At 36.7% G+C, this 16,575-nt stretch overlaps 1 protein-coding gene across 1 annotated transcript in view; it reads right to left on the bottom strand.

Annotated features, from left to right (window-relative positions):
• Positions 1-16,575, bottom strand: part of LOC138706410 (uncharacterized) — a 630,831-nt gene that overhangs the window by 444,096 nt on the left and 170,160 nt on the right. The window contains exon 3 of the mRNA XM_069835680.1: positions 8,778-8,953. Within this exon, the coding sequence (XP_069691781.1) occupies positions 8,778-8,929 (152 nt within the window). The 5' untranslated portion in view covers positions 8,930-8,953. The remainder of the gene's footprint in view (positions 1-8,777; positions 8,954-16,575) is intronic.

Here is a 16,575-nt window from a genome sequence, read left to right as displayed (position 1 = left end):
GAATACTGAAAAGAAATGTTTGGTTGCGGATGTGAGCAGGGTTCAGCAGAGATGGTGTTGTGAATTTTTGTAATCAGCATGTGTAGCTGATGAAAATACCCATGTACTTGAAGAAACAAGGCATCAGCACCGATCCTCAATCAACGTATGGGCAGGCGTTCTTAGCGATAGATTAAGGGCCATACGTGCTACCACAGAGATTAACTGGGGCTCGTTATCAGGATTTTCTTATTAACGTATTGCCTACCTTGCTGGAGTATGTGCCATGTCAGCAAAGACTACAGATGTGGTTCATACATGATGGCACACCAGCACATTTTTTCCGAAATGAGCGTGAACACGTGACGCCTACATTTCGGGATTGCTGGATTGAGCGGGGAGGCCCCACACCTTGGCCTGCTCGTTCCCTAAACCTAAATTCCTAGACTTTTGGTTATCAAAAACAACCAGGTCAAAGAGTGCGTGATTCCTTACGCCGAAGGCAGAGGAACGCATTGCCATGAATGGACGTCACATTGAGCACCTGCTATGAACAATTAGTGTTCAGATCTCAGAAAGTATGTGTTGTAGGACCCATGTTTATTAGACATTTTGTTCTTGTTTTGATGCGTACTATCACCTCCTAAAATATTGTATACTTTTTTTTAACACTCTGTATAAATAAGAAATTGCTGATTAATTTTTACAAGTAAACGAAAATGCGATTTTTGCCTGAAAATGAGCAAAATTTTACCCGTCACCCCCTTAAGTAAACAAATTACATTACTGCTATATTATAAAATTATAATATACAGGCCAATTTTGAATTAGACTACATTACTTATTGGTTTGACCCGTTAAAATTTTAAGCACTCTTACGAGTACAAGGTGTCTAATAATATTTGACGAATAATTTCAAGGGAAAAATTGTTCCGGGGCCGGGTATCGATCCCGGGACCTCTGGTTGAACGTACCAGCGCTCTACCAACTGAGCTAACCGGGAACTCCACCCCCGACACCGTCTCAACTTCTCCCTTTATATCCACACAACTCGCGTGGGCTGACGAAACGCCAGAGACCCACATCGAGTGCACACAAACTCCGTGTGACTTGGAATTGTGGTTTTCTGTTAACGTACACAGTGACGTATATATTATGCAAATCTAGTCTTTCAGGTAAAGCTTCCCGTAAAGCAGATTTGAATAATTTCAAGGGAAAAATTGTGACTTGGAATTGGAACTACAATTTCGAGTCACACGGAGTTTGTGTGCACTCGATGTGGGTCTCTGGCGTTTCGTCAGCCCACGCGAGTTGTGTGGATATAAAGGGAAAAGTTGAGACGGTGTCAGGTGGAGTTCCCGGGTAGCTCAGTTGGCAGAGCGCTGGTACGTTCAACCAGAGGTCCCGGGATCGATACCCGGCCCCGGAACAATTTTTCCCTTGAAATTATTCAAATCTGCTTTACGGGAAGCTTTACCTGAAAGAGTAGAGTTGCATAATATTTGACGAGTCACTCCTGGCGGGGGTGTAACAGGTGTAGTATTAATAAGTTCATCAATTGATTGCCACAATTTCTCCGTTTCTAGTTTGTTTCGCGTAGGAAGTTATAATACAGATATAAAAATTCAAATATAGAGGGTCCATGGCTTAGTTACTTTTAAAAAAGGAGTTCAGAAGCCTCCTCTAATTGGGAAACATTGTTCTAAAGAATTCGATGTCTACATAAGAATCTCGTTTAGTTCTTCGAAACCAAAAGAAAAAAAATGTTGAGGCAGGGCAAGTTGACACAAGTTGTTTGAACAACCGTAAAATGTGGGACCATAAATTCCCAAAGTTATAATAACAACCCCGCCGAGTTGAAGATTAATTGAGGTAGTAATTAGCCGAGCCACCTCGTTCATTGTAATGTGCAATTTGTCGCCCCCAGCGTCCCCGCTGCGCCTGACGTCCGTCAGCTGTTTTCTTCTCCTGTATCCATGGAAACTGTCTGACAGGGAAGGTGGAAGAAGGCAGTCGCTAATTGAAGCATTTAAACAGCTGATCCTGGTTTGACTCTCAATGATACAATTGGGATTGAATTTTAGTTTTTTCATATGTCTGAAGTTCTGGCTATGTCCCATGCTGACCGTATTAAGCCTGATCCAGACGCAACAGTTTACTTGACGTTTTACTTGCACATGTAAAAATTACAAGTAAGAGGGAGAACTGAATGCATCCAACTCAGTGTTCAGTCTTCGTTCAGGTCTACATGCTCCTTCTTACTTGCAACTTTTTGCATGTGCAAATAAGACGTTAAGTAAGCTGTTGCATCTGGATCGGGCTTTACGATGAAGTACAGTTGCGTGTATTTATTTCGACCATTACACTTTTACTACGTCATACTACTTTTGACTAATAAAACGGTACGGAACGACGTATTTTAACCAATCATGGCTGCTTATCCTACAATTTTTATCACATCCGTAGCAGACACGCTTTAGGACTGACGTATTGGTGTTTCTTGAAGTGACTTAAGTTTTTAGGTAATATTTTTTTACGATTTGGCCAGTTAACACCCTAGTGAACTATTTTACTCTGCTCTGCAATTGAAGCAGCTTACCATCTTACTATCTTCGAGCTTAATTTTTCCTAGTACTCGATAACATTCTCAACGCAATTCATCTTTATTTTCAAGTTAGGCTAGATTGTTATCCATACAATAAATTATTTCTGGCAAAGCATTCTGTATAAAAATAGGTTTAAAATCCATCATAGCTAGCAATATGATCAACAATTTTTTGCAAGATCGTGTTTTTTATTGTATTTACAGCTATGTATTGTTGCTAGGCCTTGAAAGTTAGAATTCCCACAGAGAAACTTGTTACTAGGGAAAACATTGTCCATAACATGAAACTATACTGAAATAGACCAATTACAGTGCACTTATTGTTACTAAGTTACCATTACAGTATAGCTTTGTGAAGGCTTTGGAATAATAATACTCTAAATTTTCAATGCAAAATATATTGTATTTGCAATTTTAAACATATGATCATGGCAAGAAATGTTGCACAATACATATTTGTGAAGTGCATTACAAAAATACCCGAAATTAAAAAAAACTCACTCTGCTTGTTTTTCAAACTATTCTTAGATTTTGTAAAACGCACTTTCCAATCTTGTATCATAATACACATACATAATCACAGGCATTTCGAACTTCGATATTTGTGTGCTGAGAAATTAGATTGGCCTTATTTACCTAAAAAAAAAGAATGGGTTTTCATAGATTAAATATATATGCTGTCACGCTAAAGGACTTCCTTCGGTTGCATAGACTATTATATTCGTTTTTTCAGTCAAAACGAAAGATAAAAAATATTTGAAGTTGTAGAACTTAAAAAGAAACAGTCATATAATCGTCAACTTATTTTTACTAGCCAAATTTAAAAGCAGTCACCAAATAACTTTCTTTGGCAGCTTCCGAAAAAAAATAAAATAAATAAAAGGTAGCCAAATGCGAAAAATCGCCAGATCTGGCAACATACACCATTGCAACAATTTTGAACAGAACCGTAGAAGACATGGGAAAACATTTATCGTGAATTGAAAGTTATCCATAATCGATTAGTATGGCAATCTAACTAAATCGTCCATCTTAGAGTGTAAACCCACTAACTAAACAAAGGTAATTTTACAGGGGAAACAAAAAACTGATTATAAATTAACTCTGAAACTTTAGGACTAAATCCAAATTACAGATTGGTATATATTTTGATTCGTTCATTAATCGATAAAAAATAAATGTCACAATATAATGTATTTTTATTTATATTCGTTTTTTGTAATTTAGCACGTTTTCGCAGCTAGAAATTTTTGTTTAATTATGGAGTTAGCAGGATTTTCAAGAAAGTTGAGCAAATTAATTAAAACTGTTGTTTTATTTATCACATTATTTTTATTATTTAAAAAGGATGAGTTAACATATAATCAACTGTAAAAATAAATAATTTACATACATCTAACTTATCTTTGACATTCTTTTAGTCTTTCTTTAAAAACGTTTCTGTTTCAGACATAGTTAACAAAATTGAAAACAAAACAAAACGGTAAGTAAATATTCTCTTTTATTCTTATGAAACACTCTTTCTCAAAATTTAACTGAAAATTTTCTTCTTTCCTATTCTAATTCTTAAAATATTCATAATGAAATAATTATATTAATTACATAAAAATAAGAAAGTCAAACTAAAAAACATTTTCTATTGAATAATAGACAAGTTATCTAATTCGTTAACTCTAAATTCTTTTCAGTTTCCATTTAGTTCAATCACGAGGTAATTGGTCACAATACTGGCGATAATCTTCTGGTAAAGTATCCTTTAGATATTGCAAGTCTTCAAACTTTCTTGCAGTGACCTTCTTTCTGTTTTGGTGCAGATTTTGTAAGTCTGTAAAGAGCGGTATTATTTTCCAATCATCTGGGAAACTCAATTTGAATAACATGTCACCATTTGGAGTGTAGCAAAGTCAGTAAACTTAGGATTGTCTCTATCACGACCAGGGCGAATGCTCTTATAAAATTAAACCTCACTGAATTTTTTAAAGAATTCATTTTTTAAATATGTGACGTCGTACGGACGGGGTTTCTTTCTGGCTGATCTGCAGATTTCTATGTATCTGCTAGTATAATAATCCGTGGCGCTACAGCCCGTGAAGGGCTTAGACCGACCAGCCAGCTGCTGGTCTCACGCCCACAATGCCGAGGCAGAGGTGAACGATCATACAACCAGAATGGAGGTATCGTGTGGTTGGCACGATGATCCCCCCAGCCGTTATAGCTGGTATTCGGAACAGGATTTCGCTACCTATCGTAGCTCCCCAAGTGCATCACGATGCTGGGTAGGCACCGGTCCCATACATTGGGCGAAATTTCTTCCCCCATAAGGACTCGAACCAGCGCGCATTCCTTAACGCGAGTCCTAGGCAGGATGCCTTAGTCCGCGACGCCACGGCGCGGGATCTGCTAGTATACTGATGTTTTTATTTTTAAGAGTTCGTTCAACTGTGGAATGGATGCATTCTGCTTCCATTTGGGTGTGTCCAACCTCCAAGAACTTCTGTTCTATAACGATGTTGCCTTGCCAATGATGGTTGCAACTGTTTGAAGATATCTAGAACAATAGAAGCCCCATTTTCGAATCGCAGAAAGCGTAAATCAAATAAACTAATAGAATTAATAACGAAATATGTAGCGGCAAACATCATGCAAAATACTTGCTAAGTACCGAAATGCATCTACTTAAAAAAAAACTACTAATCCCAGTACCTAGAAGGTTAAAAAATTGAAATCGAGAAGTAACTGAATTTCTAAATTAATTTGAAACTAAAGAGTAATTGAACAATAATAATTATACATACTACCTTTGCAATATTCCAGTCATTAAAAGCTTGAATAACAGCCACAAACACAAACTCGAACAAACTATCCTCACTGATAGTTGCTATGGAGTTAGCAGCGAGTTTTGAACGAAGTGGATTTGGCTATTTTACTCATCACGCGTTTACGGTTTATGTACGCTCACGAGTTGAATTGTGCATAGCTATTTTTTCCTAAGCGATTCGTCGGTTCGTTCCCCTTCAAATGGTATACAAAGTAATTTTAGACAAAAAGTGGATTTAGCGGGTTTACAATTCTAAGCTCCTGCAATTAATCACGTAAAACATTATCGGAACAACTGGATAAATCATCTTCATCGCATGCGTAGAGATAGAACCACAGTCTAGAATATACTGTGATAGAATTCCAAAGTCATGCTCCGCTATCGTCCAAATAGGAACCGGGAAGAGATCTCTTTGTCGTCCAAAGAAGCGCTGGATTGAAAATTAAACTGTGAGAACGTAACAGGCCATATGGCCTACTACTGGAAAGGAAGAAGAAGAAGAAGAAGAAGACACTCTAAGCCGATGCTATTTAACCCCTTACCGCATTCTGGGACAGATATATGGCACATACTTGTTTCATATTCATATAATTTATAATATAAGCATATAATATTTCAAACTGCATACTGGGACAGATTTGGCACACGGTCAAGAATTGGATTTGATCATATGTGACATCAGTCGATTGAGAAAGAAAGAACTAGCGTACTTAAGTTATTTGAATATTAAACCGGTGTGTGCAAGACTGTCCCATGGGTTAAGGAGTCAAAGGTAAGTCAAAAATCTAATTTTAAAAGCTGCATTTATAGAGTTCAAACTGGTTAACACAAAATATATGTTAGTTAGCAACAAGATCCACCTGGGGATTGTGTGAAGAAATTATTAAGGGCGAATTTCATGTTAATATACCGCCATAAATTCTATCACCATCGGAGAGAAAGTAATAAACATTACATTTCTGAATACATCTCATATCATACAATAACTCAAGACGTATTATTTAATCTCATTTTGCTTTTACAACGCACTCCTTTATCCTAATAAATCAGAGCAACAAAACACAAATTTTCAAGAGATGTCACCACCTTATGTGTCGCGTGAAGATATGTATCTAACCCCTCCTTTTCTCCAACTCACCCTTCACACAACCCCATCCATAGCAGCATTTACCCTGCTGAAATAAATCTACAATCTCATTTTCTGTGTCTTCCTTTTCAGTCAACCCCCAGACACGCGGGATGGAAGAACCTCATTATAACGTTCTTATCTATAACGAAATCCTAAATGCTCCGAAGCGTTAACTTGAATGCTGCTACCAACATCTTAATTTCTGATTGCTTATTCTTCAGCGCAACAAAGGAACTTGGAATTGAAAAGATGCACAATACACCGTGCCCTAGTTGTCAACACAACAACTTAATTTTGCCCATCGTCTCCACAATGTACACTCCTTGCAAAATAAACTGACATTCAATACTCTTAGGAGACTTCACATCAAAGGAACTAGTGTTTGATCCTTTGCTCGGAGGGGTAAATGTTACTTATGTCCCGATCACTGGGAGAGCTGTGGGCCCACCCAACTCGCCCTACATACTTACCTTACTTATATACGAAAATAGTCGTGCGTGAACGAAGAATACCGCCATATTTCTTTAATGTAACAGTGGGTTTCAGTGTTGCCAACATAGTAATAATATACACACCCAATCAAACCTTACCTAACCTTTCTCATAATACTACACACGTAATGAAACCTAACCTAACCTGTCACATAATACACACCTAATCAAACCTAACCTAACCTAACCTGTCACATAATACTACACACCTGTAGTAATATTACTCACACTCATTATCATTTCGTTTTCATGTATTGACGACTCTGCCAATCGTGTCGGTTTCTATCTAGTGGAAGTGGATCGTACTAGTAACTACTAATTTGAAGAGGAAGCAATGGCGACTTTCATAATAATTACATTTTACATGTTTCGTGATTAGTGTGCAATATTCGTTCAGTGGCCGGTGGATGCTCTACATTGACCCTCGGAGGTAACTCTCAACATTGTGAGGCCTTAAGGCACGTCAAGAGTGGTGCAATAAATCGAGCAGAATATTTGTGAATCTTACAGAACAAAATGAATTCTCGAGCGCACTCTCTTCATATGCAACGCTGTATGAGTTCCTAAATGCCACTACTTATGGTTCTGATGGTTGTTAATCCCTAATCTGAAACTCAATACTCCTCCATTCATTATTGTGTTGCATTATATATGTGGGCCGCCTAAAAGAGTCTGGACTTCCCGCGGTGTTAGTATGAATTAAAAATGCAATTTTAAATATAATCGTACACGTATTTACGCCACCTGTGTAGTTCAGATGGTAAACACATTTTCCTGCTGATCCGGCAGTGTACTCGGATGTGGGTTTAATTCCCGCTTGGGCTATTATCTGGATGGAATTTTTCCTAGGTTTTCCCAATTTTAAGACGAACATAAGGTAGTCTTAATTCATGGTAAATCCTGGCCTCATCTCGCCAAATACCATCTCCCTATCACTAATTCTACCGACGCTAAATATCCTATTAGTTGATTCAGTGTCGTTAAATAACCAACCGACCACATATATTTAAATCCTTACCGCTATATTCGTTTGTTTTTGGATTAATAAAGCTGTAATACACACATTTCTTTCATGCCATTTAAGATGTGTGTTTCTCTATTTTGGGTTACATTGTTTGTTGTTATTTAGTCGACAGTCCGAAGACCATATGTTAGCCAATGTCAATTATGTTCATTTTTTTCGGATTAAAATCGGTTTCAAATTTTGTTTCCTGATCTACATTATTTTGTTGCATATTGTAGCCTAATAGGAACAACTCATGTAACAATATTATATTTAAACTTAGTCTAATGTGTAAATATCAGTATAGTTTAATCTCTTGATTGCTGATTCTTTAACGCAATACCATCCTTCCGATCAGTGTCTTCGAACTCAAGTGTTAACGAGATCCGAAAAAAATAGCTGTTAATTTTATTAGACTATTAGTAATGCATTCATATTTCTAACCAATTTTTCAATCAGTCTTCAAATCTTTAGAAATCCAGGTAGCCTATACTGTAAATACTCCACATTCACACTTTTGGGCCAACGAAATGCAAACAATGCCCATAAAAAATTAAATGCAAATATAAAATGTAAGTTACATTGTGAAATTTCTTTCAGTCGCGGATAGTTACGTAAGGGAGCCAGGAATCCAAAAAGTTTGAAAATCGCCAATTAGAAGAATTTCACCTTTTACACAGGCGGACCTATGAATTCTACTATTTACACTCCACGCATTCCCACACCTGACACCAACAATTAGATGTTCCTACCTTGAATCTGCTGACGGCACAGGGGTTGGCACTCTGGGCGGCAGGACAGGGATAGGGGTTCCCCTCCTGCGAACTGCACCCCCGGGCCCGCGACTCACACCTGCGTGGTGGCCGCGGGAACGATCCTGCCCTCTGCTGGAGGGCACCTCCATGTCGCTGTCGCAGCCTGAAGTCGCCTGAAACAATACGTTACTGTAATGTGATCATCCAAACAAGCACTATATCGAATCCTGTAATAAATAATAATAATGGCGTTCCTAACGTTAGAGACTGTAAAATAATATATGGCTCCATCGCTGTGGCGTAACGGTTAGTATCTCTGACCGTGAAACGAGCGGACCCGGCTTCAAATCCTGATTGGGAGGACAAGTCATCTCGTTGACGTTTTTTCCCCGAGGTTTTCCCCTCAACCTATTAAGAACAAATGCTGGATAATTTTCGGTGCTGACCCTGGATTCACTTCCCTCTTGTTATTATATAGATGTGACATAAGAAATGCTGTATTCTGAGACACAGTTATGAATCAGAACAGGCAGTAGCTGTAATTATTTTACGATCAGTCATTGTTAATATTTTAAATTATAATAAATTATAAAGATGCCAATTCAACTAAAACAAGAGGTAGTTACGTATAGCCTAATCACCGAACTCAGAACCAAATTTTTAAAAAATTAAAAGGCATGATGGGACCGATAAGCTAGTTTATTATTAATAACAATCAAAGCTTTATTTCATATGCCGTCTGTGCTTATCCTTATTAACAAATTTATTGGTTTAACAATATTTTGTTACATATATTTTAAATTGAACGTTTTCGGCTCTATTGAGCCATCATCAGAACCACTTTTGCCCCTATGCATGATAAAGGTACACATACAGTATATTACAATACAAATAAACCCAAATAATATCAAATAACATGAATCTGTATAAGACATTAGTTTTACGGCAATAATTACATTACTATACAAAACTGGCTGTATAAGCCAAAAATCAAATGCTAAAATTGTTAATGTTAAAATTATTACATAAGAAGTTTAAAAAAAAAATTAAAAATTATAAAACAGTTGTAGTTGTCGAGCTGATGTCTGTGTGGAATTCCATATTAGATAGTAGCTAGAAGCGACAACTGTGGGGGAAGAAAATATCGAATGTAATGTCTATACTCAGAACCGTTAAGCCCACCTTATGGCACTCAAATTCACATTAAAACGTCTCTGTACCGTAGTTTATTTCAAAGTTCAAAGAACGAAACTTTTCGAAATCTGTTTATCTGTTGTATTGTTTATATGTTGCATTCATAATAATCAAATAATTTAGTTTTCCAGAATCTGTTTCATTATTTTCTTACTTCATTCGTAAACTTTTCCAGGTAACTATCTTATCTTAGTAACAGAAGCAGATGTATTCCCTTAAAATAACAGCATATATAAAAATTCCTGTCCCAAAAGTTTTTATTTTTCACGGATGAAGAAGTTTATATTACTTTCTCCCCATTTACTTGGAATTTCTCCCCCTACCCTCTTTCAACCCTCGTCCGCTAGATATTCCTGTTCTGTCAAGACAAACATTGATAATTGCTTGTCAAACAAAAATGACGGGAGCTTCTTTTTTATTTTAGAAATAGGAGAAGGAAAAAGAAAAATCCCTGAAACCCAAGGACGGTCCTACGAGACCCAATTAGCATTGTAGAAGTGCATAATGTCAACCACAAAGGGAGAACCACGCCGTGAAATTGGTCGCTAAGAAGAGTCGTGCAAACATTGTCACCTCCCACAGCTAGGTCCTATTACCATGGAAACCAATAAAATTACAGATGGCATTTTGATGCAATCCACTCAACAAATCAGTTTTCCTTATTTCTAACAGTTATATGCAAACAAAATATATTAATAAGAATATACGCTATACAATTTTAATGGTGAAAAATTTATACCTGTACAATAAGTAAATTCATATTAAATCAAACTTTTGAATACACTAGTTTTCAAAATTCCATTGTAATATAAACTTCTACGAAAGTACGAAACAAAGGTAAGCAGAATGGAATATGACAGTATATTAATATTTAAGGCTAAATACATATTAAATTATAATATAAATTGTAATGGAAATATAAAACAAGAGAAGACAGATTTGTTGCCATAATCTCGATTAAAGTACATCAATATAGATGAGGTTTTTAAACAAGTTACTCTGGAAACATAAAACAAGTTAATGTAAATTTATAGCAGAAATCAGATTAGGATCTACATTGTAGGTAATGCTTTACAGCGGGGTGTTGAGTAAAATCATTATCAACATCGTCATCATCGCCATCACAATAAATTACTCTCACCATCACCTGTTTTAAAGGACTACGCTGTTCCAGTCCCACTTTAATCTACAAGTGCATTCGAGGACTATAGATTAGATTTTCGACTATTTTGTAACCCATTCTACATAGCTTTGGTTTACAGTAAACAAATTAAACCAAATGTAGCACAGACCACTCAGTCATCAGTGTTCAGCGGAATAAAACCAAATCTACGTGGAACTGGTTACGCGGCCCTGAGTACCTGCAATGTACTAAGTATTGTTTACACCAACTTAGTCAAACCACTTCCTCTGTATGTACTATGCACAGGAGCCATGTCGTTAAGGCGTCAAACTACTTTCTGTTTATTTACATTCTCTTTGTTAGAATAACCCATTGTGATACATTTTTAACAGATTTTGACGAACTCAGTAATAATAATAATAATAATAATAATAATAATAATAATAATAATAATAATAATAATAATAATAACAATAATAATAATACTTTATTGCCAGAACAAAGATAAATATTGATTTCTTTATATAAAAACACTCTAGCACCCCCAGAAAGAGTAAGTTACATACTCGTGCTCAGAGGGCATTTCACTTAGGAAAATATTTGGGGCTAAGAGGGATGAAGTTACAGGACAATGGAGAAAGTTACACAACGCAGAGCTGCACGCATTGTATACTTCACCTGACATAATTAGGAACATAAAATCCAGACGTTTGAAATGGGCAGGACATGTAGCACGTATGGGCGAATCCAGAAATGCATATAGAGTGTTAGTTGGAAGGCCGGAGGGAAAAAGACCTTTGGGAAGGCCGAGACGTAGATGGGAAGATAATATTGAAATTGATTTGAGGGAGGTAGGATATGTTGGTAGAGACTGGATTAATCTTGCTCAGGATAGGGACCAATGGCGGGCTTATGTGAGGGCGGCAATGAACCTACGGGTTCCTTAAACGCCAGTAAGTAAGTAAGTAGCAGAGTAAAAAGTAAAAAAAGGGGGGGGGAAGAAGAAAAACACAGATATCGCAATAATTGAACTTTAAATTCTCTCGACTAACAGCAATTTTTAATAGTTTTTTTTTTTAAATAAGGAGCATTAGCAAATTGTATGTTTGGGAATTTAGCTATTATCATGTTATAAAGCCTTAGGCCGAAGTTGCTACTGTGATTATATCCTACAGTTGTTGTACATTTAGGTACTGTCAAGCATAAGTTGTCTGATCTTTTGGTTTTATACGGTATTTATTCTGTCAAAAAATCTGAAAGTTAGAATTTATAAAACAGTTATATTACCGGTTGTTCTGTATGGTTGTGAAACTTGGACTCTCACTTTTATAGAGGAACAGAAATTAATGTGTTTGATAATAAGGTTCTTTGGAAAATATTTGGGTCTAAGAGCGATGAAGTTACAGGAGAATGGAGAAAGTTACACAACACAGAACTACATGCATTGTATTCTCCATCTGACATAATTAGAAATATTAAATCCAGACGTTTGAGATGGGCAGGGCATGTAGCACGTATGGGCGAATCCAGAAATGCATATAGAGTGTTAGTTGGGAGACCAGAGGGGAAAAAAACCTTTGGGGAGGCCGAGACGTAGATGAGAGGATAATATTAAAATTGATTTGAGGGAGGTGGGATATGATGATAGAGACTGGATTGATCTTGCACAGGACGGGGACCGATGGTGGGCTTATGTGATAGCGGCAATGAACCTCCGGGTTCCTTAAAAGCCATTTGTAAGTAAGTATTTATGTGAATATATTTCGGCTTTTTTATGTACGAAATTCCATAATACACTGTTATAAATTTTATGGAAGTCAAATACTTCAAATTCTGAATTCTGCTAATACTTATTAGCAAAATAAATAAATAAATACATAGACAGACACAGAGAGATAAACAAATAAATAAACAGTTTGAAGGATAATCAAGGAGTTTATTAAGGTATATTTTTATTATTCTTTTCTGCAGCAGAGTTATTGGCATGAGGTAGGTACTATAAGCACTACCCCATCCTATAATGCCGTATTGTAAACACTAAATAATACTAAATACTACTAATACTAAATAATAAATACATAGTGTCATTAAAAAAAAACAAATGTTAGTACCGGTACTCGTATCTCATTAATAAATGAAGCTACAAGGTTGCCCCCTCATCAGTATTATTTTCCCCTTTCAGTTGTACATCTTTCGTATGAAACAATTTTTCATTTCGTGCTTGTGTACGAAGTTATTTTGGGTGGTCAAGATAAATAGGACAGACATACTGTACAGTAGCTTCCAGTGATCTAATACAAAAATATTGCTATAATTATCTTCAGTTTAACGACATTATTGAATTAAGAAAAATATTAATGTAGATTAAACGAAAATGGTTCAACGGAACTCATAATTACTAACAGGAAATGTAAGATTGTAATTGCTTCTCCCACCACAAATCTCACAGAACTTTCTGACAATCGTATTCTAAAATCTATTGTGGGAAATTACCGAACGAATTCATTTTCGGATGAAAATTATGATAGTAACCTCGAGTCGTTCCTTCAATTCGTAATTTCATCAAACGGATTCTCGCAACAAGGTATGCGTACAATGACAAACATAAGAAAAATTGAGATTTTCATCCATTTGTATCAAAAGGACGGCACTAAATTTGTCATTAAGGGCCTACCAGCATTCATTAAATATATCTCACAGTATATTTCGACAAACGAATCTCGATCCCTCGTGTGAGGGACCCCTTACGGAAGAAAATTGTGATGAAAAAGCTCTTAGGTCATTCTCTAAGATTATAATTTCAGCAAACAATTAAATGTCGCCTAGCAAAAAAGCATGGACACAGCGTCTCTTAGCAACGGGAAATTCATTTAGATATTCAACTGTTTGGCACAGAGGCTCGCGTTAAATTAAGATGCTGTCTCTAATTTTACCGCCTGCCATAAAATATAATATCCCAGCAGTTCATGAAACGCGCTTCCGAGTATATATTTTTGAACAAATACACCAGGGCTGTGTTTATTTTCCCTACAGAAAGGCTTTCTGTCTTTAGATGTACGACTGCAGAGAACTTTCATGTCAAAAGATGTCTCCCTCCCCCTGAGCCGCCCACCCTTTCACTAAACGTTGGTTTATTTTGCTAGCTACCACTCCGACGGGGATAGTGCTCAGGGACGTCTCCTCCCTTCTACCTGTCACAACCAACGCACAACCTCTCTATAACGCCACAGAAATCCGTTCAGAAATAGACGAATACGTCTTTGTGCAGGCAGCCAGGAAAAGATGTCTCTAGGAGACTTTCGAAGAGACAAATTAATATTAGTAAACAACAGATTTTGTTTTCTTTGCTCTTAATAACTTGTCACTGTTACGTGTCTTGTGATGTAGTAAATTTTCTCCCATAAATGCAAGAACCTATTCTACAATAAGCTAGGTATGTAAAAATTTAGATTGCTGGTTTTGCAATTTGCGTTCCTCATCCAAATATTTTTCATATCCAGAAATTGAAAACATCCCTCTTTCTCTGTTTTTATATCCTTTCTCAAACATATTTTATTCGTAGTTTAATTCGGTTTTCGATACGAAAAACCGAAAGTATATAATAATTTAATTTTGTTGAAAATATGTCACGTTTGTTGCTATGCAACGTCATGTTTATCTATTGGATAGTATCACATTGTCCGATATGCTTGTCAGTAAAAAATAATATTGTCAAATTTCAATGCTGTTTCAATAGTTATCTGTTTGCTATCCTAATTGCAACAAGTAGGCCTATGTACAAAGCTGTGTATTTTTATAATCTGAGTTTGAGTGAATGGAATTGGTGATAGAGAGATGGATTTTGGCGAGGCAAGTCCAGGATTCACCATTGGATTTTCTAACAATAACTCTACAGTTCAAGAAATTCTTGGAGAAAACCAAACCATGTTAAGGGCCCAAATTTATACCCGTAAAATATTTTTGTTAAATATTAACTTTGTGTATCACTTCATCTACATATTCTTATGGGTAATATTCCTGTCAGATCTTCGGCCTGCTACGCAGCCGTTCAGAGTTCGAGTCCCGGTCTGGCCTTGGATTTTTCATTTGTAATATCCAGTTGGGGTTTCCTCGGGGCTTTTCCGTTCTCCATATTAGCAATCAACATCATTCGGTCCGATCTTCTTCCCTTATCATTTTCCTGAACGCCAGCTGGCAAAGCTGGTCTAGGAATAAGTGGGGTTACCTGCTCAAAACCTGGATACGCAGCGAACCTTAGTGTAGTCAGTCGGTGTAGGTTTGGAAAACGCCTAGCTCGATAAAGTAATTACATTTGCACTGTCACTAATTGTTTCTGGAGGGGGAGGGAAATTATTCCAGGTTTCGCTTTAATATTTCAACGCAGGCTTTGCTATAATATTAAGAACTCGCTGCTTTATCTCACTCCTCACATTTTTTAAAAATGTATTCTAATACAGCTATTTAATTTCATATAATTTACAACATTTGGTACGTGATCAGGAAGAAGCCAAATTAAGGATTTTATGGCTTCTTAAAATCCCTCGGCCGTGTTTGAGTTCACGAACCTGGGTTTCAACGGTCAGCATGATAACTGCGAGACCACTGTGGTGGTGGTGGTGGTGGTGGTGGTAGCGGAAGAGGAGGAGGAGGAGGAAAGGTGGTAGTGATGGTGGAGGAAGAGAAGGAGATGGTGATGGAGGAGGAGGAGGAGGAGGAGGAGGAGGACGTGGAGGTGGTGATGTGATGTTGGTATTAACAGTAGACCTAGTTCTTTTTTTATTATATTGGCGGAGTTAATTATATTAACAATAAATTCGGTCTTGGTATTTATAGTGTTTGTTTCAGAGGTAATGTTATTCTTCGAATTGATACAAGTAGAGGTAGCCTCGCTCATCATTGACATTTATGATAATGGTAATGATAACGATGATATTAATAGTGATATTCACATGAATACTGGTGCTGGTAACAATAGTGTTGATGATAGTGGTGATATTGGTGATGATATTGTTGACCTGATAATAGTTACTTACAAAAGCCCGCCATCGGTCCCTTATCTTGAGCAAGATTAATCCAGTCCCTACCATCATGTCCCACCTTCTTTAAATCCATTTTAATATCTTCCCATCTACGTCTCGGCCTCCCCAAAGATCTTTTTCCCTCCTGCTTCCCAACTAACACTCTATATCCATTTCTGGATTCGTCCGTATGTGCTTAAACGTTTGGATTTATCTTAAACGTTTGGATTTAATGTTCCTAATTATGTCAGGTGAAAAATACAATACGTGCAGTTCTGCATTGTGTAACTTTCTCCAGTCTCCTGTAACTTCATCCCTCTTTGCCATATATATTTTCCTAAGCACTATATTCTCAAACACCCTTAATCTCTGTTCCTCTCTCAAAGTGAGAGTCCAAGTTTTAATACCATACAGAACAACCGATAACATAACTGTTCTATAAATTTTAACTTTCAGCTTT

This window comes from Periplaneta americana, chromosome 9 (assembly GCF_040183065.1).
Source record: "Periplaneta americana isolate PAMFEO1 chromosome 9, P.americana_PAMFEO1_priV1, whole genome shotgun sequence".
Taxonomy (NCBI): domain Eukaryota; kingdom Metazoa; phylum Arthropoda; class Insecta; order Blattodea; family Blattidae; genus Periplaneta; species Periplaneta americana.
The sequence above is the reverse complement of the archived record's forward strand: the minus strand, read 5'-3'. Positions and strand labels throughout refer to the sequence as shown.